The sequence below is a fragment of the Rhododendron vialii genome, chromosome 7a (assembly GCF_030253575.1).
Source record: "Rhododendron vialii isolate Sample 1 chromosome 7a, ASM3025357v1".
Classification (NCBI taxonomy): domain Eukaryota; kingdom Viridiplantae; phylum Streptophyta; class Magnoliopsida; order Ericales; family Ericaceae; genus Rhododendron; species Rhododendron vialii.
In genome coordinates this window covers 20,849,125-20,872,761 of record NC_080563.1, presented here as the reverse complement: position 1 = coordinate 20,872,761, position 23,637 = coordinate 20,849,125, and the positions used below count along the sequence as shown (strand labels likewise).

Here is a 23,637-nt window from a genome sequence, read left to right as displayed (position 1 = left end):
GCCGGCCCTCTCTCTCTCCATTCCTCCCATGGATTTGCTCCATGGACTTGTCATTTCAAGTCCTTCAATCAATCCATAGCCTTCCCTCACTTGTCACTTCCATTTATAGGCCAAATCTTAGGCCATCATGAAGGATTTTTGACTAGTCTTGTCCTAAAAAGAGGTTGCTTGCAAGAAAGAACAAAATCAAAAGCTAGGATGTACTTAGGAAAACTACTAATGGGTTGGCATGTAGTAAATAGGCTTAGGGCTATTAAGTAGCTTGTGAAAGAGAACAAAACACAAGCACACACTCCACCTCTCTCTCTCTCTCTCTCTCTCCAGGGCCGGCCCAAGAGTTTTAGATGCCCAAGGCCAATAAAAAAAAGTGTGCCCTTAAAAAAATAATACTTAATAATTTTTATAGCAACAATCACAATACACAAAAGCCAAACCTATATAAAGTTCTACTAATTATTACATACGAACACAAAATAGAAAGTCTCCAAATAGGCAAATACATATTTTCTCAAGAACGCATGAGTGTCACTTGAATATTACTCGTCTTGCATTTCTAGAAGCGAAACTATCAATTAAATTTGTATAATCCACCTCTTTCACCAAGTCATTTTCAATTGATAACATGGCTAATCCATTTAGTCTTTCTTGTGACATGGTTGATTGAAGGTAATTTTTGATTAACTTCAACTTTGAAAAGCTTCTTTCTCCCGAGGCAACACTAACCAGTATAGTCAAAAGCACCCTATACGCATTCCATGCATTTGGGAAAGAGTTCGCCATAAGTTTGATAAAATTGAGCACTTCAATTGGTTTCTGCACTCCTTTTGGCAATACTTGTTTCAAGCATTTCAACTCCACAAACAAATCTCTCCCATCAATATCTAAAACCCCGCCATACTTTAAAACTTCTTCAAGGTTGGTACAATGATTTTTCAAGCATTCATCACTCGAACTCGCCTTTTCCAAATCAAACAAGAAACCAAAATTTTTCTCATACACTTCAAATTGTTGGAACCTATCTTTGAAGGAAGAAATAGCTTTATCCACAATTACCAAGAAGTAATTCACTTTCATTGGTTCTTTAGCAGAGTGTGTCATCTCGTCCGTAACATCTTCATCAAATTGCTTCTTTCTTTGAATGATGCGCTTTTCAACAAATTTAGATTCAATCTCCATTTCATTTGCCATTTCGGTAGCATCAACCATTTGCCGCAAAATCAACTTTTCTGTAGTTCTCAAAATAATCAATCAGGCCTTTTAACTTCTTGATAGCAAGGTCTATGCGCATATCTTCACTTTGAAGAAACTTGCTCACAATGTTAACAGCAAATAACAACTTGTACCAAATAGCCATGGCAAACAAGAATTCAAAATTCTCAAGTTCATTCTTTGCAAGGGATTTAGCTTCACTTTGTGCTATCGACTCTGTCGTCTTGTCATTCGCCAAGTCTACCAAAGCATCTCTTAGTTTTGAGGGATGGTATCTTATCGGCTTGATGCTTTCAATGCGACTTTCCCAACGTGTTTGTGACAATGTCTTAAGCGTGAGACCCTTCACATCTTTCAAATTGTCTTTTAAAATTGCCCACCGTTGGATTGAAGAGGAAAATAACACATATAGACGTTATACCACTCCGAAAAATGTTTTTGCTTTAGAACAAGAGTTGGCCATATCACAAAGAACAAGATTGAGACTATGGCAACCACATGAGGTATAGAATGCTTTTGGATTTACTTCAAGTACCATTGTTTGCACACCCTTATTTTTCCCTTTCATGTTAGAGCCATTATCATAACCTTGTCCCCTTAAGTCACCAATATTAAGTTGAAGGCTAATTAATACTTCTTGAAGTGCACAAAATAGTTCCAATCCCGTCGTGTCATCCACCTTCAAAAATTCTAAAAAGAATTCACTCACCCTCACCTCTATTGGACTTGTTGAAATATCCACACATCGTACGACAAGGGACATTTGTTCTTCATGACTTACATCCGGGGTACAATCAAGTATAACTGAATACTCCCTCCGTCCCTAAATGTTTGGTACTTTCATGCTTTTTATTGTCCCATATAATTTATCCATTTTAAAAAGTCAAAAGCAAAATATAGTAAACTTCCTATGTTACCCTTTTCTTTTGGGCACAAAATTTCAAATTCAAATTTTTAAGTACTATTCAAAGTACACTAAAAGGGTAAAATGGGATACTTGATTTTTGCACAATACAATAATATTTCTTCCTTAAAAGTGAGAACTCCCAAAAGTGCCAAACATTTAGGGACGGAGGGAGTAATATTTAGCGTCTTTGATTATTGAAACAATTTTACTCTTCACTTCCGCCGCTAACATCTATATCAACTCGTTCTGAATTTTGTGACTGAGATAATGGTTATGAATCTCACCCTTTTCAATTCGCCTCAAGTGCTCTTGCATTACTAGATCAAATTTTCCCATCATTTGAATAAAACATAAAAAAATTTCATTATTCCTTTGGTAAATCTTCTCATTTTCTCCACGAAATGGTAGATTATTTTGCGCAAGTGCTTCCACAAGAGCAATTTCTCTCAGTAATACCCCTCTCCAATGTTCCCTCTCTTTAATGACTCGTTCTTGAACACTTTTGTCAATTGTTTGATTCTTCTGACATCTTCTCTCTAATTCAATCCATTTGTTCATGCACGTGTGCTCCCAATTAGTTTCATGACTTTTAAGCCTATCACCAATATTTTTCCAGTCTTGAAATCCATCATTGGCCAATTGAGTCTTGTTTCCTTCATTCTTGAATAATTTACAACAAAAGCAAAATGCTTTAGTCAAAGCCTCCGAATATACTAGCCATTTTCTATCATGTTTCTCTCCATTGGGTAAATGGCGAATATAGTGCATAGAAAAGAAATGTCTACTCTTCTCATTGTCATCCTTAGGAAAGGTAGCATCACCATTTCTTCTTACGGGACCTCTTTCAACCAATAAGTCCCTTAATTTTTGATCCATGTTATCCCAATTACATGGATCATCAATGTTCACAGGAGCACATTCAACATTCAAGTCTTCATTTTGATTGACATCCCTCAAACTTTCATTAATGCTCTCATTGATGCATTGATAGGCTTCCTCACCCCCCAAAATCCCCACATTCTTCTTCTACTTGTTCTTCATTCTCCAAGTTTTCAGCGATATCAATCACCAAATTTTCGTGTTCTTCGACTGAGTTTTGTACATTTTCGTTGCTTGAAAAGAACTTTTTAATAATAGCCCCTTTTTGAGAATTTATTAATGCTTCTGTCTTTTGCTTCTTTATTCTTTTCTGATGACCAGATAGTTGACGTTTAGGCATGATGCACCTAAGTAAGAATTAAAAAAAGAGGCTTATAACATTATTATTAATGATGCACTAACCGATAATAAATCAAATATTTTTAAATTTAAGCACACCAACCAATGTCAACTAAATCAACTCAAATCTAAGCACCATCCGCCAGGCCTCTGCATTTAACAAAATACGTACAAATCTAAGCACCACCAGCCAGGGCTCTGCATTTAACAATATACGTACAAATCTAAGCACCACTAGCCAGGGCTCTGCATAATAAGAGAATACTTACCAATTTGAAGCCTCGCAAGTCGCAAGCGAATGGGAGATATACTCTAAGACTCCACAGTGTGTATTATACTAGCATATACTGGTCCTGCATTTCAATTTTCAATAAGCTCAAATCAAGTGGAGAATAAAAAAAGCCCTAATTTTTCCCTCCTAGCTCGACTAGATATTTACGTGATTTGAACATCCATTAAAGTTGCAGATTAAAAAAAAAAACATCCATTAAAGTGAGTTTAATTTGTTTAAACATAGCCATTTGAAAAATATTTCTTTCATTAGTGCTTAGCCTCGTTGGCTCGTTTGGCTGCCTTCTTTTTAAGTTTTGTCCTTATTTACTTTTTCCTTTCTTTCAAATGGACCCAGAAAACAAAAGAGAAACCCTCTCTCTCTCTCCAAAAAGCACAGCCATTGACATTGTCTAATTGAAACTTGAAAGGATAGTTGGTTTCTTATTTCTTTAAAGGCAGTGCCGCAGTGGCTGATTATAAATATACCTCGAAGACTCGAACACAGTGGCATAGTCGGCCCCTTCCCAAAATCCCAGTTCGGCAATCGGTAGTTCCCCCTTCGTTTGGACTTTGGTGAAAAAGTGATATCACCAACAGATGTGAGAGAATCGATCGTGAGCGAATCGATCGACGATGGTCTTCAGCAAAACGTGAAAGAATCGACGATCATCTTCGTCCGTTCGTTCTTCGTTTTTTCCCTTTTTTCTTCGTTTATATATTTTTTTCGTTTGACAGTGAGACAGTTAGAAACTGAGAAAGGGTTTGAAAAAAAAACCATTTAGATCTCTTAATTACAAAAAGGCCACCGAGCATTTTTTGGGCTCTTACTGGATCATGTGGGCCACAACAGGTTTTTATTGGAATGGGCCTTTTTTTTTCCTTCTATAGGCCCAAAAAAGACTTCTACTCAAGCCCAAATCAAAAAATTAGTGGAGTGCCCCTAAAATTTGGCCTTTTTGGGATGCCCAAGGCCCAGGCCTCTTGGGCCTTGGGGTTGGGCCGGCCCTGTCTCTCTCTCTCGGCCTCCCCCCCCCCTCCATATATATATAGGAAAGTAACTCTAGTATAAATAGGCTTAAGGCTATAACCTTAGGCATGTCTTGTCTTATCAAGTTGTATATATATATGTATATACACTTGGCAAGTCTAATCTCTATTAACCAAGGGATAATAATTCTCCTAACATTTGTTACCCAATGGGTAAAGAAAAACTAAGGTTGACATAAAAGGTTGAAATGACAAGGTTGACTTTTTGGAAGCAAGGTACAAGATTCCCATGTGACTAGTCTTGTCACACACACACACACACACACACACACACACACACACACATATATATATATATATTAATAGACTAGTTGCTATTATCCAATGGGTAATATCTCCCCTAACAATTATGGACCAAAAGGTAAAAAAAAAGTAAGGTTGCATGACATGACCCAAGATTCTTTTCTTGACTTGTCACAGCAAAGCTTTATTGGCCATTAAAACTCTATTACCCAACAGTTACAAGTTTCCCTAGCGATTATTAACCAAAGGATGAAAGAGAAAGGAACTAGGTAGTTTGGTTTCTCCAACTAACCGGTTAGAAACTAATTATACTAACCATGTAGGGTTTTGAATCAAGAAAAAAAATTTCAAAGGACTAAAATCTAATTATAACGAATTATCAAAAAAAAAAGTAAAAATATAATCCAAATATTAAACGAGATTTTATTTACTAAAAATCAACGTCGTTACATTACACCCCCAAATTTCACACCCTTTGCAGAATTCACACCTTCTAGAATTCACATCTCTTTTCAAAATTTACACTCTCAGAATTCACACATCTTTTCATAAATCACACCCATTTGCAGAATTCACACCCAAAATTCTTAGGAGTACTATGAATTCTTGAGAGTGTGAATTCTTTGGTAGTGTGAATTATTAGGGTGTGAATTTTGAGATGTGTGAATTCTTGGTGTGAATTCACCCCCAATATATCATTTTGAAGAATTCACACCTCATCTGCACAATTCATATCTCTAAATTCACTGTAGGGAAAAAAAGAGAAACCTAAACAAATACATACACTGTATACATATACAAGGTAAGGAAAAAAGAAGAAACACTACCATCATCTTCTTCCCCCTTTCCGCTTTTCAAAAGGAAAAAAACAAAAAATATATACATTGTATACATATAGAATCACATCACTTATACAAAACCGACCGGATCTGCTCCACCTCTGAAAATTTCACGAGAAAAACACGAGTGATAAAGAAAAATTTCAACCTCTGGAAGAAGTGATGAGAGAGAGGTAGGCTTGCTCGAGGTTGTGCGTAAGCTTTGCGTCCTCTTGTACCAATCGTATAGGGTTCCAATTTCCTCCTTGTTTCTCCGTAGCCTAAGAACTTCGTCGGGCAGTAGCGGCGAATCCGCGAAGATCTGCAAGAGGTTTTGCTGCGGCAGCGAAGGCAGTGGTGGTTCTGTGAGTGGGTCGGAGAGTTTTCGCTTCTTTAGGGGTTGCTCCTTATTTCTCCATAGCCTGAGAACTTCGTCAGGCAGTAGCGGCGAATCCGCGGAGATCTACCAAAGGTTTTGAGACGACGGCGGTTCTGTGAGTGGGACACAAAGTTTTCGCTTCTTCAGGGTTGCTCCAAGGAAGCCGAGAGAGAGAGACATGACTGTGTTGTGTTGTTGCGGGTAAATTGGGGCGGGGTATTTTCGGTACTTCAGTTAAATGGGGCTTATGTGGGAAGGATTTGACACAGAGTGGGCCTAAATAGGTAAAGGTTGACAAAATTGGGCCGGCTTGAAATAACCCCTAAAAAATAGAACCAACCCAGCCCTCTTATTAGTTGCATTAGAATGGATCAAACTCATCTAATTCATTTATTAATTGAGTCATGATTGGATCTTAATTGAATCAACTTAAATGATCCAATAAGTCATGAACATAACCCAACAACAAAAAACCATTCATCAGTCGAATCTCCTGACTCGCTTCCGTATCTGTCTGTTATGAGCCGTGATCGAGTTCCAATTTCTACTTCTGACACAGAGAAATATATTTATTTCTTAGGAAAAAAAGACTTTTCCAAAAGCTAACAGTAAATACCCTACAACTGCGAGAAATTTTTCGATCCCGGGTGAGTATATCCCACGTGGTACTCATTTGACAAATCCGAGCAGTTCAATACACTTTTGGACGGCTCAGATTGAAATTCTCTCTCTCCTCTCACCTTGATCATACATGTACACAATCGTGCTGTGATTGAAAGGATCAGAATCAAAGGCAAGGGCGGCTACACCATGTGTTGAGAGGGTTCTTTTCTTTTCTTTTTTTGTCAAAAGTGAGAAGATTATATTGATAAATGTCCAGCGGCACTTACAAAATGGATATCATTACAAAGAATAAGGAATCTCAAACGAGAAAAAGTGTAAAGTTAAGGAGAAAATACACAAAATATCCAGACGATCAGATGCACTTCATTCAAGTATGAACGCACCAATGAATTCCCAAGAACTACAGATTTTCCGAGCCGTCACGGGTTGCCTCGCCAAAGACATCGTATAGGGATAGAACGCTGAAGCACAGATATCATTGTGAAGCAACCTCGATTGAGAGAACCTGATCTATAGACAAAATTCGTCCAAAGACGAAACTAATAACTCTCGTTGAACGAGAGACAAAACTTTCATAGAACGAGAGACAAAACTCACAGATCAGACGACAAATCATAGATCTGAAGAGACAGAAGGGGAAAAAAACAAAGAAAGGGAGTCGGTAGTACCATGGCCTCTCCCTCCCACCGCCGCATATGGGTATGGAACCCACGGGGGGAGGAGAAAGGAGAAGATCGAGGATTTGTGGTGGCTAGGGTTGAGAGAGAGGAAGAGAGAGAGAGGGTTTAAGAGAACCCCATGGGTTTAAAAAATACACCACTCCATAATTTTTAACATATAATTAGATTTTCTTTCGCTATTATTGGCACTTAATAATTCATTCATACCAAAAGTAAATGAAAATCACTTAAATTTATGAGTAATCAGATAATATAGCTCAACAAAAAAAAAAAAAACCAAACTGGGCCTAATAAATTTTTTATCAAAATAAATCTATATAATATGACCGGGAAGTTTTCAAATCCCCTAAATTTTCTTCTATATTTTGGACCCTAGGATCGGTACATATTTTTTCTATGGCTGAGATTAACGGGTAGTAGGGCTAAAATTATATTTGGAAACCTACTATTAATTCCTTATTGCATATTTACGGCTAATTGTATTTAATTTAATTCCCACCTTCTATTCATTCCTTTAATTATAGGCTCGAAAGGTAATATTTCCAAATTCCTTTCAATCACCGAAATCTTTTCCACCTTCTTCTATTCATTCGACAACAAAGTTTTACCAACTTTTTCCTTTTATTGTTGGCCAAGATTGACCGAGCTACAAACGTTCCATTTACCAACTTTTTCCTTTTATTATTGGCCGAGATTCATTCCTTTTATTATAGATACCTTTTATCATACCTTCCCTTCATTTTCCTCACTACCTCTCTATCACCGAAATCCTACCGCAAATTCAATCACCGGAAATCTTTTCACTGTAAGTCCGAAAGCTTTTTCACTGTAAGTTTTTATTTCCAAATTCATTACCATTTTTTTTTCAAACTATCTCTAGGTTAGAAGCAGGCAAGTTTTACGACCTCTCTCTACGTTGATTTACCTTCAGCGGAGTGCACGGCTTTAGCAGTGGTGTTATCCTTGAGGTTTGTGTCCGAATTCTCTATCTCACTAACTCAATCCCTCACGAAGTCTCTAACTCATTATCCCTTAGACACGTGACTATATTTTTGTTTGTTCAATTTTCTTGGTAAACAATAAGAAAATGATCGAGGAGGTTTATTTGTATACGTCGTATGTACAATACCTCACCGTTATATACTCCATCAATGTTCTTGAACTGATATCTAAATGCAAAATATAAAAGTTAAAAAGTGACTTTCCGAAATTTTTAATTCGAATTGAGATCTAATTTTTTAATTATTAATTCGAACTGAGATCTAAATTTTTATTCTAACTCATATTGTTGCGCTGATAAAATCATATCTCCTCCATCTTCAGACATAATTCTTTTTTAAGTAGAAAAAAACTCATACACGGATTGCGTTGAGAAATCTGGATTCACATTACACTCCAAAGCAAAAAAGAAAAGAAAAAGGGGGGATATGGGGGTGCTGTAGTGCACCCCCTGCACTACATGTGTAGTGCGGCCAATCCGGTCATCCATCTTGGCAATGGACGGCTCGGATTTTCATCGAATTCGGATTAAATCCGAGCCCTTCATATAGAGATGGATGGTCGGATCCGCCACACTACAGCAACTCCCAATCCGAAAAAGGGACACGGCCATGACTAAAAAAGAAAGAAAGGAAGAGGTATCTACTTCAGTCTGTCTACAACAAGACAGTGGACTAATAAGGTATCTATAGTCTTGAACATTTTTTATAAACATTTATTGTCATAAATGCTTATTTTTTTGTTTCCTGTTTATAGGATGAATATCGATAATGAAATTAATATGCTTTCAGTGACCGAAATAGTCGAAACGCATAAAGATGCTGAAGTAACAGTTGAAGAGTTGAATATGAAAATTGACCCACCAAGTAGTATCATTGATTTTCTATCAATGTAGTCTTTGTTTTTGTCCCTAGCGTATTTTTTATTTTCCTATTATTTGTATGTTACTACCATTTATACGAATCTCTTTTTTATTAGGCTATCATACAAAATGTATTGCCCCACATGTTGGTCCTCTATGTTACTTATTTTCTCTTTGGATAAATATCTTCATTTTTTTGTCCTGTTTATAGGATGAATAGCGAGAACGAAATAGTCAAGACGCAAGAGGATGCTCAATTACGAGTTGAGGAGCAAAATATGAAAATTGACCCACTAATTTGTAAGCCTTCTAATTTCAAATACTAGATTTACCATATAAATAGGTAAGTGTATCTCTCAACTGAATTTAGTCTGCTAAAATGCTGAGTTTGTTTTGTTTATATGTATAGATGAAGGAAGAGTTTGCCTGCATGAGAATGCTCAGGAAGCAACTGAAGAGACAAATATGGAGATTGGCCCACTAATTGGTAAACTACGCCTTTCAGTTCGCTAACAATACATAGTTTCTTATAGAACGACTTAAAAATATTGGTAAACCGCGCTTTTTATTTTGCTAACAACATGGAGTTTTTTTGTTTTTATATTTATGGATGTAGATGCAGCAATAAATGTGCCTCACGTGTCTGAGAGGGTTTGCTTGCATGAAAATGCTCAAGAAGTTAATGAGAAGAAAACTATTGAAGGAAATCTACGCTAAATCTACCATGGAGTTTTTTTTACCATGTTTGAATTTTTTCAAGGAAATCTACACTAAATCTACTTACAACATGCTGAAGTCGGGTTCATTGGTCAATAGTACGAAAGGGTGGTTCAACTTAGTTGTATTCAGAACATGTAGCGCCATGCCTTTAGGCACGGCAATGATTTTGATGATGAGCTAAAGTAACGGTGCTACATGGAGCTAAAGGCAAGGCACTACCATGTGATTCTTCTTTTATTTTTTCAAGTGTCAGTGATTTTAGAGATGGAGCTATTGGGTCCTTTGGTAGACAGCTAAGGTCAATAGTAAAAGTAGTTGGTTTAGATTCATTGATATGAGCCTTAGCACCTGCAATTGTATTGTAGTCAGTTTCTTTGATTTGTACTCCGTCCTAACTTTAAAAATTGCTTGATTGTTTTGGAAGTCAATGCACTAAATTTTGATAATCCTACGTTGACTGGGTGTGCGTGAGTGTTAGCTAGCTTATTAGCTAGCTAACACTAAATTTTGATAATTCAGTGCATTGTTTTGGAATTCAATGCACTAAATTTCTAGATTAAGACAGTGGCGGACCAATAAGCTAGCTATGGTCTTAAACATTTTTAGTGTTCTCAATGGTATCCAGATTGTTGTGCATGCTGAGAATTGGTATGTAGAAGTTGCGTTTGTAGACAGACTTTTCTATGGATACGTTTTGCGCCCTCTTTTTATCATTTGGCTCTTTTATTTATGTGAATATGACATGTTTTCATGTTTGGATATTTTGTCTCCTCGCTCGAGGTACACATTCAACGTTAGTTGTGTATTGCCTTTTATTTTCATTGCTATTCTGGATGGTATTTTTTGATTGGATCAAGTTTTATATGTCTGAGTTTGTGTATGCAAAAGTCAGGGATTGAAAATTTGTTTGTTCTTTATTGTTTTCCCATGATTGAATTTGTTGGACAGGGGTTGATAACTTGATATATTGCACGCGATTTTAGTATTTACGTGTCTTGATTGTTCGAGCCGTACATAGCACATGAGTTTAGCATTTATTTGCGGGTGCTAATTGTTCGAGCCGTGCCTTTAGACACGAGCATGCGCTAGTATCTTTATATTATACAGAGCTTTGTATACATTTTTTCTTTTCACATTTTTGGCATTGCTGAATTAGAATTCTAGAGCCACCCCTGGTCAAAGGGCCAAAAATATGGATTAGATAATACTCCTAAGACATGCTTTTGTCAGAGTGGTTTTTTTTTTTTTGGGGGGGGGGGGGGGGGGGGGGGGGGGGGGGGGGGGTTTGGTTTGGTTAGATCTAGCTCTTGTTCTTCCCAAATTTTTGGTTAAACTTTTTAAGGCCAATGAGTTGTCTTCAATGATCTTTTTAAAAATTTGTGTGGTTATAGTTTTTCTAATTTTTCGATTTTCTTGTTTTAGAAGATTTGGAACCCTAATAATCTCCTGATCACAGTTTTAAAATGTATGCAAAACAAAACCCCCAAAAAATTGAAGAACTGCACTGAAGATAAAATTCCAAGAAAAAGAAAAACACTCTCAGTGTCCCCATCATACCATGAAACTTTAGCCATATTGTAGTTGGCATTCAAATTTAAAGCAAATTGGTTGTCACTTTCCAAAGAAAAAACAATAGAATGGTACAGTAGAATCTTTAAAATTAGTGTAGGGGCATTGAAATAAAGATTGTCCCAAGTTAAGGGAGACATCATCTTTGCATCACCCCACTTTCAAATAATTTGAGCCTTTCTTCATGTCATCATCCCTACTGGCTACTGCCTCATCACCCTCTGCCATTGTATAATTCTTCATTTTTTTTTCTTTTAACTCAGTGTCGAGACAAGCTTACGTGCATATCAACTATTTATGGAAAGAGTAACCACATCGTCTGCTACTAAAGAACCAATTTAAAATCAGAATAAAGCTTGGGATAAATTTCCTCCCCAAGAATTCATAAATAGTTGTCTTTGTTTGGCCTTTTGGCTTTTGGTTGGGAAATAGCTTCTCTGCAATGCCTATATATATAATATAAAAAAAACAGCTTCTCTGCCATCTGTGTATGGACTATAGAGAGCAGTCCGGGTTATTTTAGCCGTCCAAAAGTATTTTTAATGGTTAACTTTTCTTAAAAGACTCTTCGCAAGAAAGATAGTTTGAGACGAAATGAGACTGCAGTCTAATTGAGGAGAAGCTAGATTCTTTCGTTTGCAATATGACTTACCCAAAAACAATGCAAAACATTTTAAGTCTTTACTCTCAACCCTCACACTTGAGACCTAACATATAAAAAAAAACCCTCTTAAATCTGTTCGTTTAGGGGTTTCAAAATCCTTGCGCACGGTTTTCAATAAATTTTATCTATCTATCTATCTCTCCACTTATTACTCTTAAAAATCTCTCTTACAACTCAAGCCGAATAGGGCCACCACGGGACCTGTGGCGAGGGCAACTCGCTGCAATTTGTAGCACTAGAAAACGATCTGGTTTTGTTAGCAAGTTACGCAAACCCTTGTAGCCTTTTCTCCTCTCTTGCTCTCTCTTAGTTTTATGGAAGTTGTGGGAGCCGACTCTGAAATGTCACACAAATAATCGAAGTCGCTCAATAATTTTCAAGGAACATAGGCAGCGGGCACTACAGAGAAACATAAATAAAAGAAAAGAAAATTTAATTATATGTTAAAAAAAAAGTCTATGCACACAATAATTCAAATACAACATCATTCACAACACTTCAAATATATGAGGGATCCATACAAACTAGTGTGTATGAGTCTTACATGTATGTGAGGAGTTGTGGATAATGTTGTGTTAGGATTGTTGTTTATGTGGCAATATTGTTAAAGTAATTGCTCATTTGACCCTTTTTAGTATTTTACAATGCTATGGATAAAATACGTGTATACAAATTATTAACACCCCAAAAATTAAGGAACATGGGTAGCGGGCACTCCTGCTTAATGCAGTTGGTCAGTCATTGCATCTCCTTTGTGGAAGGTCTTGGGTTCGAGCCCCACAGAGGGCAGGCTCTTTAGGGGATCAGGGCTATGGATAGCTTCTGGTCCCCCATGCTAACTCTAACACCCCCACTAACTCCCGCTGATGTATATCGCCGTGACAAAAAAAAATAGAAAACAAAATAAGTGGGATCTCTGTCTCTCTCTACACCAACAGACAGAGAGAGAGAGAGAGAGAGAGAGAGAGAGAGAGCCAATTTTCTTCTGGTGATTCAGCTATCACTCTCTTACAACAACACTCGTGGGAGAGAAACAGAGCACAACTCCATTTACTCATCAGCTCTGGAAATCAGGAAACAAGATCCACTGGATAATTTGAAACTTGAGATTACCGATTGGGTCGATAATGGAGGGAGGAGAGAAGAACTTAACTAGAGCGATTTCCAATGTCTGGAGGAACAGCGGGAGAGAGGTTTTTTCTCTCTCTTCCGATGAAGAAGACGACGGAGAAGCACTGAAATGGGCAGCTCTGGAAAAACTACCAACATTTGTGAGGATCAGGACAGGAATTCTGAGTGAAGATGAGGGACAATTTAGAGAAATTGATGTCAAGAAACTTGGTGTGATAGAGAGAAGGAATTTGGTGGAAAGGCTTGTGAAAACTGTTGAGGAAGATAATGAGAAGTTCTTGTTGAAGCTCAAGGAAAGAATTGACAGGTAATCTGAAAATAATTAAAAGAGATGATCATTTGTTTATGTTAATTTGTGAACTAATATTGTCTTATGTTCAATTTCTGTTAAACTCTAGCTTACTGTATTTTTCAAGTTAGTTTCCTATAACTATTAATTTTGGATTTTTTTTTTTTTTTGTTTATCTGATTTATTTCGACCAGAGAAATAAGAAAAGAGATGAATTTAGGTAAACAAAAGAAACAATAAATTAAGATAAAAAAAAAATAACTGCACTAAAGATAAAAATAAAAATAAAATCAAACTTTAGCTTATTATTTTGTATTCTTTAAAATTCAGTCTATAGTACTTTTTCGATTGGTAGGAAGCTAAAAAATGTTGAACAAAATGTTAGATTTTTTAGAGAGTTCTAATATAAAATCAATTGGCTCTAGGTGGAGTAGCCTTTACATTATTATTAATCAAGTTTGGGTAACTTGGATAAGCAATGTGAGATAAAATGTGATGTTTTCACTAATTAATTAAGCTAAAAGTTGAGATAAACCCTTAACAAAAGCACATAAAAGTTGAGACACCTACTAACGTATTTTACCATCTTTGATTGATTTTTGTTACTCACCGTGTTTTCATTACTTTATTCGAGGAGTAATTCTACTGTTTCTGCTAGTTAAATACTACGTACTATATGTTTTCTTTTCCCAAAAAATTGGATTGGTGAGATCTTTTAATAGTAATTTGATTGTTTTGGTTTTTTCTCTGTTTTTTTTTTTTTTTTTTTTAATGTTTTTTCTTAAAAAAAAACTTGATGCAGAGTTGGGATTAATCTTCCGACTATTGAAGTGAGATTTGAGCATTTGAATGTCGATGTGGAGGCCTATGTTGGTGGGAGATCACTGCCAACGATTTTAAACTTCTTTGTTAATATTTTCCAGGTAAATTTCCTCTTTCATATGACAATAACAAGGGAAATCTCAAAACTATATATGTTTCTTCATTCACCTTGGGTGAGTAGTTTCACTTAAAAATGGAGGATTATTAATTAATATTATTTTTTAAAATTACTTACTGGAGTTTCGTGGCAAAATAGTTGCCTCTTTTATTGATAGCCCAGAGTATAGATAATCTCAAACACATTGGATGTACAATATAGTATATGTTAAGAGAAATAGATCCCAACTCATGGGTGAGTTCGATCGATGTTTACTGAGAATTCGTGCAGGTAAAATTCTTAATAGATCCCATATCTTGGGTTATCCCAACAATTTAATAGAAAAATTAAGAGCTTCTTTATCCAATTTATTGGCACGCGTTGAGAAACAGAAAGCAAGCAGATGAAATTAAGATGACTGATTTTTCAGCAGAGGCGTTGGCTATCGACAGCATTTCTCGATCGGTGGTTGCCGTTGGACGAGAGGATGGAGGAGGAGACAGAAGGAGAGGGAGGGAGCTGTGATCACATGAGGGAGGGAGGTTGCATGTGTAAGAGTGAGCAGATTTCTGTAGGGACGAGTTTTGGTAAGGTGTCGTTACTTTAGTGAAAGTCTATGCTACACGGTGAAAGGGGAGTAAAAAAAATAAATCTGCTCACTCTTACACGTACAAGCAACCTCGATCCATCATGTGAAAAGAGCTTTTTCAACGTTTTAAAAGTGGTTTAATTGATTTCTTTAATCACATGCATTGAAAATGATGTACAGTATTTATTTGTTTGATACTACTCCGTATAAAACAACTACGATGTCAACAAATATCATATGAAACCCCTTATCCAATGTGATTGCAAATAGATCATCACGTTATTTTGTTAAACGTCGTGTGTATATCTATCTATCTATCTATCTATATATATATTATATAGTGTCTCGTACTCGATCGTCAGAAATTTAATTTAATTGTTTTATGCGGAAATAAACGATAATTAAGTGTTGATTAGCATTAAACATATTTTCTAGGGTAAATTTCAAAACAGCCCCTAAACTTTCAGGAACCTTACAAAAAAACATTTGAACTTTAACTATTAACAAAAAGACACCTAAACTATCATTCCGTTAACAATTAACCCCCTACCGTTCAATTCCAATTCCGTTAATTTATAACAGATGGAGCTAACCTGACTTTTTCTTCTTACACACACACACACACACACACCACGGATCAAGTGAGGGATCTCTCACTTTGTTAAAATGCGGGACTTTTATTTCCCGACAACTTTTGAAAATTCGAAACGTTCAATGTGTGCAGAACGTGATTTTAAAGGTCCCCGCGAGAAATCAGCAAAAAAAATGACCGGGAAGGGCTTCATCTGAGCAGTTTTTTTTGAACCGTTCAATGAAAACTGCTCGGATAAAGCTCTTCCCTGTCATTTTTTTTTGCTGATTTCTCGCGAGGACCCTTAAAATCATGTTCTGATCACTTTGAGCGGCTCGGATCATCGAAATTCAATCGGGAAGGGGAGTCCCACATTTTAATAAAATGCGGGATCCCTCACCGGAACCTAACTGTATATATATATATATACGGGGCGGTTCCGGGGACACCCAAAAAAACACCTAAAAAAACACTTCATAGTTTTCGATCAAATTTTGATGATCCGAGCCGCTCAATGTGATCAGAACATTATTTTAAGGGTACTTGCGAGAAATCAACAAAAAAAATGACCGGAAAAGGCTTGATCTGAATAGTTTCGAACAGTTTTTTATTGAACGGTTCAAATAAAAACTGCTCAAATCAAGCCTTTCTCGGTCATTTTTTTTGTTGATTTCTCGCAAGCACCCTTAAAATCACATTCTGCACACATTGAATAGTTCGGATCATAAAAATTTGAACGGAAACTATGAGATTGAGATTTGGAGTGTTTTTTTTAGATGTCCCTTGAACCGTCTCGATATATATATATATACACTTTCAAAAATTACTTTTAACTCTCTTTTTTTAGAAGAAATTAAATAGCCATTCTATTTCATAGACTTATTTAGGTGTCCAACTTATTAGGTTTGAATACTTAAGTCGACATTCTGAAATTTAAATAATACCTAAAACACCCTTAATCATGACAAATACAGAAATCATAATAAATACAATAATTATGGCAAAGTCATTCGGAATTATGACAAAACCATTCAGGACGGAGGTAGTATTTTTAATCATGACAAATACATAAATCATAACAAATACAAGAATTATGGCAAAGTCATTCGGAATTATGACAAAATCATTCAGGACAGAGATAATATTTTTAAAAGTGACAATTAAATTGGGATGGAGGTAGTATTTCCAAAACTGGCTTCTAACGTAAAAACCACTTGAAAATGACGGTCGAACTGTCAACTCGTGATACCAGCTTAGAGCATGTGGGACCACTTTTCGTAGTCGTAGCACACTATGCAAAAGCATTAAAGCATCATGAACCTAATTATTAATCCAAGTGGTGCTAGCAGTTCTTATTCCCACCGACGTGGGATTGAAAGAAAGTAGCCAACTCCTCCCCTTTTTACCTCAACTGGACTAACGGGCCGTTTGGATAAATAAGTAATTTTACTTTTTTTTTTTTTTGTTCTTATTCAAATTTTTTGTATTTGTTAGTTTTTCGTTAATTTTTTAGAGATTATTGCTTGGTTTTTTCGCCTTTATTAAAAAAAATTAGATTTCAATCGCAATTTTTTACTTTTTAGATTCATTTCATCATGACGAAGTAATAATCCCCAAAAAATTGACGAAAAACTAACAAATGTGATAAAAATTTGAATAAGGACAAAAAAATAAGCCACTTGGCTTATTTAGCCGAACGGTCCTTAAAAATGATAGTACTAACATTTATATTTTTAAGCTTTAACCATGCGGTGTATTTTTATATATGCTTATTTTAATTGCTTATATTTTTTTAAAAAAATAAAAAATATATTTGTGACATCACGGTTCGATTTTGATTCGACCACAGTTGAACCAGTGACCTATTCACCCGGTCCCTTTTCCGGTTCACTCACTGGTCCAGTTTTCAAAACATTGATCAAAAGTTACTTTAACCTCATTTTTTACTATTTACAAAAATAACTTTAAAATTTTACCTTTCCCTCTCCCTTCCTCTTTTTTTTTTTAGAAATTCGCCCCCACACCACTAATCAATCCCACAACCAACCACCAAAACTATAGCCCCAATTTTAGAAATTCAAAATTACTTTTAACCTCCTTTTTTTTAACCTTCTTTTTTTTTTTTTTTACTTTTTACTTTCAAAAATTACTTTTAACTCTTTTTTAGTAGTAAATAAATATGTAATAAAATTCTTTTTTTCTTACTATCTATCAAAAATAACTTTAACCCCATTTTTTACTATTTACAAAAATAACTTTAACCCCCATTTTTTACTTTCAAATTATACCCCTCTCTCTCTCTCTCTCTCTCTCTCTCTCAACTGAAACTCTCTTTCTTCTCTATGTGATTTAGGATTTAGATTACGTGGAAATGCAAAATTCCCCTATCGGTTGGTTTTGGGGCTGATTGGTGGTGTGGGGTTGAATTTTTTAAAAAAAAAAAGAGGAAAAGAGAGGGGGAAAGGTAAAATTTGAAATTAAAAAGGGGGGTTAAAGCAATTTTAGTAAATAGTTTTAAGAAGGGGGTAAAAGTAATTTTTTGAAAATAGTACTGTAGAAAAAAATTATTGCATACTTATTTAGTATTAAAAAAAGAAAAGAGTTAAAAATAATTTTTGAAAGTAAAATGTAAAAAAAAAAGGAAGGTAGCCTTCCGTTAGCTCCATCCGTTACAAATTCGATGGAATGGGACGACGGGGGCCTAATTGTTAGCCAGAATGATAAGTTCAGGTGTCTTTTTGTTATTAGTTAAAGTTCAGGTATTTTTAAAAAATTTCTTGAAAGTTCAGAGGCTTTTTTGAAAATTTTCCTATTTTCTAATGGAACTATTATAATGCAATATTATTAGGGGGCGACTATTCGCAACCCCTTATTTTCTCCACTGGCCCATTAAAATTTTCTAAATAATTACAACATGAGTCCCCAATGCAAAATGTCCCACTTGCCCTTCAAACTTTTTAGATACAACCCATCATCATCTTCTTCCTCTCTTCTCTCAATCAGTTCACGCCTCCTCCATCTCCATAACTCGCCATAGCCACCTCCACTCGATCAAGAACACCACCGCACCACCGCCCCTCCTCTCTCTTTCAGTACAATCGCCATTGAATCACCACACTGCGACCATTTTGAAAACAATTTCGGTAACTAACTGTCGAAAACATATATATATATGAGTCACCTTCTCCTAAGGACCACCTTATTTTAATAAAATAAGGACCTCCCTTTTCCGATCAAATTTTGATGATCCGAGCCGCTCAATGTATTCAGAACGTGATTTTAAAGGTACCCGCAAGAAATCAGCAAAAAAAAAAATCGGGAAGGGCTTCATCCGAGCAGTTTTTGTTATGTTTTTATCAAACGGTTCAAATAAAAACTGCTCAAATCAAGCCCTTCTCGGTCATTTTTTTTGCCGATTTCACGAGGGTACCCTTAAAATCACGTTCTGAACACATTGAGCGGCTCGGATCATCGAAATTCAATCGGAAAATAGGAGAAATGGGGAGGTCCTTATTTTAACTAAAATAAGGACCTCCTTATTTGAAAATAACTAATATATATATATATATATATATATATATATATTTATTTCGGTAACTAACTATTGAAAATATATATATATATAATTTGGTAATTAACTGTCGAATTATGGTATGTACTTCGGTATTAGGTTACCGAAAATTTATTTGACAATATTATATTACTGAAGATTAGAAAAGTCTTATATATATACATTTTGGTAATTGACTGCCGAAAATATATAAACATTTCGGTAATTAACTGTTGAAATTATTTAAATATTATGATATTCAAATGTTGAAAACATTACATTTTTTCGGACCTGAAACACCGAAAATTTGGTTCAAAAAATTGAAAATTCTGCGTCGAAAAAAACACAGTGCTCGATCGGCTCCCATGTGGGTTTCGTTTTGAGAGAGAGAGTAACCTTGAAGAGAGGAGGGGAGGGAGTGGCGGTGGTGGGGCGGTGTTCGTAGCTTTGGTGGTGGAGATTTGGTGTTTTGGGAGGAGAGGGGTATAATAGGAAGATTTTGGAAATTAATGGGTTATATGGAGTAAATAAAAGAAAATTAATGGATTATATAGAGTAAATGAAAGAAGTGGGCTAATGAAAAAAACAAAGGGTTGCAATTAGTCGCCCTCTATTATTATGACTAAACTCCACAGATAAACATTTCTGAAGTCTCTATTGATTTATGCTCCCCTATGAGTTAATGGTTTTACGGAAAACTTATGTTGTCGAATCACGTTTGCAAATCAAATTCATATATACTGGAGTGCTAATATTGGCCAAGATTTGGCCAGTCTAGTGTTTACCATGAGCTAAAACTTGCTTTCGGTCAAGCCCCATGATCTCTTCTCCCTCCACACTCCCCATAGCAAAAAATAGTTCACTTTGGTGCAAATTTTTTTGCACAATTTTTTGTACATTGAACCATATCCACAAGAATCACACACAAATCAAATCCAAACCCACAAAAAGTTAAGACATATCTCTATCTATATGCAGAGAGAAGGGGGAACTACTTAAAACCCCAATCCAGAGTCCTGAAACAATGCAAATTATATGAGACGATGGGTACAAGTTCAATTTTAAGTGGTGTTCAGTCGATTCGTTTGATTCAAGCTTGCTTTTGGCTTTTCTTCCCTCAATTCGTCACCCATGCACACAACCTAAAACCTCCGGCCGCTTCCGTTTTTGTCTAAGCTCTTAAAATTGAAGATTTGTGTGTTAAGTAAAGGATTGATGGAATTGAATTGGTCTTATCGAAGGTTTTACTATGGTGATTGTGATCGATAGTGGGTGGGAATAGCGGGGATTATTTGTAGTGGATGAAATTTGGGTGTGGTGATCAGTGAAGGTAGTTAGTATTAGGGAATTGGAGAAATTAGGGTTCAGATTTGGGGAGGGGAGTGGGGGCGATGAGAAAGAAGAAGAAAAGAGGGTTTGGAATTTACAAGAGAGAGAGAGAGAGAGTAAATTAGTCATACTTGCTCCTAAAAGCTGTCACCAATTTGACGGATTTAGGCCGCAGGGGCCTAATTGATTAACTGCTTAATAATTTAGGTGTTCAATTCAAGGTTAACAAAGTTTAGATGCCTAGCTATTAGACATTGAGCAAATTATCCAGTGAGAGATTCTTAAAGGTTCTACTGTGTGGACCTCCCATTTTCCGAGCAAATTTTGATGATCTGAGCCGCTCAATGTGTGTAGAACGTGATTTTAAGAGTACTTTCAGGAAATCAGCAAAAAAAATTGACTGGGAAGGGCTTGATTTGAACAGTTTTTTATTGAAATGTTCAATGAAAACAGCTCCGATCAAGCCTTTTCAGGTCTTTTTTTTGCCGATTTCTTCTAATTTTTCTTAAAATCACGTTCTGATCACTTTGAGTGGCTCAGATCATAAAAATTTGATCGAAAAAGCAAGGTCCACACAGCTTTACTGTGCGGGATCTCTCATTGGTGTGCGAGATCACTCACTGGATAGGACTGGAGGTCAAAATTTGGAGGGTATCTTGAAATTTTTCCAATTCGAAATGATGTCTCCGTCGTGGTATCATCTCATATATATGATAGCATTATCTTTATTTTTACAAACTAAATTCTAATCTTGGAATCTCTATCCCTCTAGGAATTCTTGAATCATCTCCAGATTATTCCAAGTAAGAAGATGCCCTTGACAATTCTCCATGATGTTAGTGGAATCATCCAGCCTAGCAGGTGAGAAGAAAAAAGCAGCTACATAGTGTAGTACAAACTCTACCTAACGACATTATTTATTAATTAATTAGTTCTCATTTCATTAATATCTATATTTTGCAGAATGACATTGCTTTTAGGCCCACCAAACTCTGGAAAAACAACATTGCTGCTAGCTTTGGCCGGAAAACTTGATCCTAATCTAAAAGTAAGAAAATTAATTAAGTTGCATTTTTTGAACCTACTTACAAACATTGTTTGCCTGATGAGTTGTTCAATGTGGGAGTTTAGTAGAGGAGACATGGGAGAAATGGAACATGCCTAATTTGTTGGCCGACATAGACATAGAGCTGAATTATGAATTTTATGGAAATTTATTTATGGCTTTCGAATTCAACAATTAGTGAAGCCCAACTATCTCTTCCTCTATCAATCACATTAAAAAGGAGATAAATAATAGCGATTTATTAGTTATTCTGTCATTTTAATAGTATTAACATCTTAGGTGTTGTTTGATAAAATTGAAAACTGAAGCTGAAAGTTGAAAAATCAAGTACTGAAAATTGAATGCTGAATTTTTTAACTCAAGAAGTTGTTTGATAAAAATATCAATAGCTGAATTAAAATAATTGTTTGGATATATAAAAATAAATGATCTTAGCTTAAATTATTTGTGGTGGTGGTAGCGGCAATAGGTAGTGTGGCGGTGATGGTAGTAGCGAATGTGGTGTGGTGGTGGTTGCATTCAATGTGGTGTGGTGGAAGCATGGTGAGTGTGGTAGTGGTGGTGGAGAGACGACGGTGGTGGAGAGTAGTGCAAGTGATAGCAATAGCAAGCGCTAGTGTAGTCGTGGTGGTGAAAAAGTTTGTGGTGAATGTAGTGGTGGAACATGATTGAGAGATAGTGATGGTTGAAAGGGTGGTGGTAGTGGTATTGTAGAGATGACAATGGTGGTGATAGTGTTAGAGGTGGCGACAATGGTAGTAGTGATGACAATAGTAGTAATAATAGTGATCATGAAGTGGTTGGTGGCAACAATGGAGCAGTGGTGGTGGTGGTAAAGGTAACTAACGGTGGCATGGTGGCAGCGACGATGGAGTAGTAGTGGTGATGACTGTGGCATGGTCATGGCGGTCATGGTAGTAGTGGCAATGGTGGCAAGCCAACAATAATGATAGTGGTGGTGCGATGGTGGAGTTGTGATTATGATGGCAACAGTGGAATAGTGGTGACCGCGGTGGCATAGGTGGTGTAGTGGTAGTGTTTGAACGACAGTGGAATGGTGATGACGAAGGTGGAATTGTGGTTGTGGTGGCGATGGAGGGTAGTTGGTTGTGGTGACGATGGAGGGTAGTGGTGGCGGCGGTGGAGAGTGGTGGTGGTAAAAGAATGAGTGACATACAAGTACTAACAAATTAAGTCAGAATTAAGTAGATGCTAGGCTACTTATTTTTGTAACTTTTAAGCCTACAATTTTAAGAGACACTTAAAATAGAGGTGTTGTTCTCCTTAGTTTTTTGGGGAGCTTTTTGAACTTTTTGAGCTTTGTCTTTATTCAAAAAAAATTTCTTTCATTTGTTAGGCTTGTGTCAAATTTTTGTGGATTATTGGTTCATCTCGATGAGATGAATTGAAAAAGTAAAGATTATGACTTTTACCCTCATATTTTTGGAAATATTCAAGATAAAACCCAAAAAGACGGCTTTTGGATATTTTTGAAAATATCCGATTCCTCTCATTGAGACGAATCAATAATCTACAAGAGTTTGGTGCATAATTAATAAACACAAATTTTTTTTGAATCAAAACAAAACGCCCAAAAAATAAAAAACCTAAGGAGAACGAGTACGACACCTAAGTATGATGAAATATAGTTATCAAACCAACTTAATAACATATTAGTTAATACATTCAGTTTAAAGTGTTGAATTGTGCAATCAAACAACTCCTAGTATGATAATTAATGTGTACTATCTGATGGTAATTGTGAAGTGAAGCACGCAAAATGCACGCCTCCACTGGGGAGGCCAAATGAGACAACCAACTGCACTGCAGAGTCTGCAGTAATTTCTTTTCTTTTCTTTTTTTATTTATCAATGTTTGTTGAGTGAAAATAAATTTTTATTTATATTTTTAATAAATTTGTGTTTTAATTCTGAATTTGATATTCAAAGTTTAAAAAAAAAAAAAACCTTATCAAAACATT

General features: G+C 35.9%; 2 protein-coding genes across 3 annotated transcripts in view; one reads left to right on the top strand and one right to left on the bottom strand.

The window, feature by feature from the left end:
• Positions 1-1,198: 1,198 nt before the first annotated feature.
• Positions 1,199-1,972, bottom strand: LOC131332781 (uncharacterized). The gene is made up of 2 exons (XM_058367078.1): positions 1,631-1,972; positions 1,199-1,552 (listed from the first exon to the last, which is right to left on the bottom strand). The coding sequence occupies exons 1-2, from the start codon at positions 1,970-1,972 to the stop codon at positions 1,199-1,201; spliced, it is 696 nt and encodes a 231-aa protein (XP_058223061.1).
• An 11,179-nt stretch (positions 1,973-13,151) lies between these two features.
• Positions 13,152-23,637, top strand: part of LOC131333327 (pleiotropic drug resistance protein 1-like) — a 29,954-nt gene continuing 19,468 nt past the window's right edge. For both annotated transcript variants that reach the window (XM_058367791.1, XM_058367790.1), the window contains exons 1-4: positions 13,152-13,650; positions 14,435-14,555; positions 21,363-21,451; positions 21,554-21,638. In XM_058367791.1, the coding sequence (XP_058223774.1) occupies positions 13,340-13,650; positions 14,435-14,555; positions 21,363-21,451; positions 21,554-21,638 (606 nt within the window). In that variant the 5' untranslated portion in view covers positions 13,152-13,339. The remainder of the gene's footprint in view (positions 13,651-14,434; positions 14,556-21,362; positions 21,452-21,553; positions 21,639-23,637) is intronic.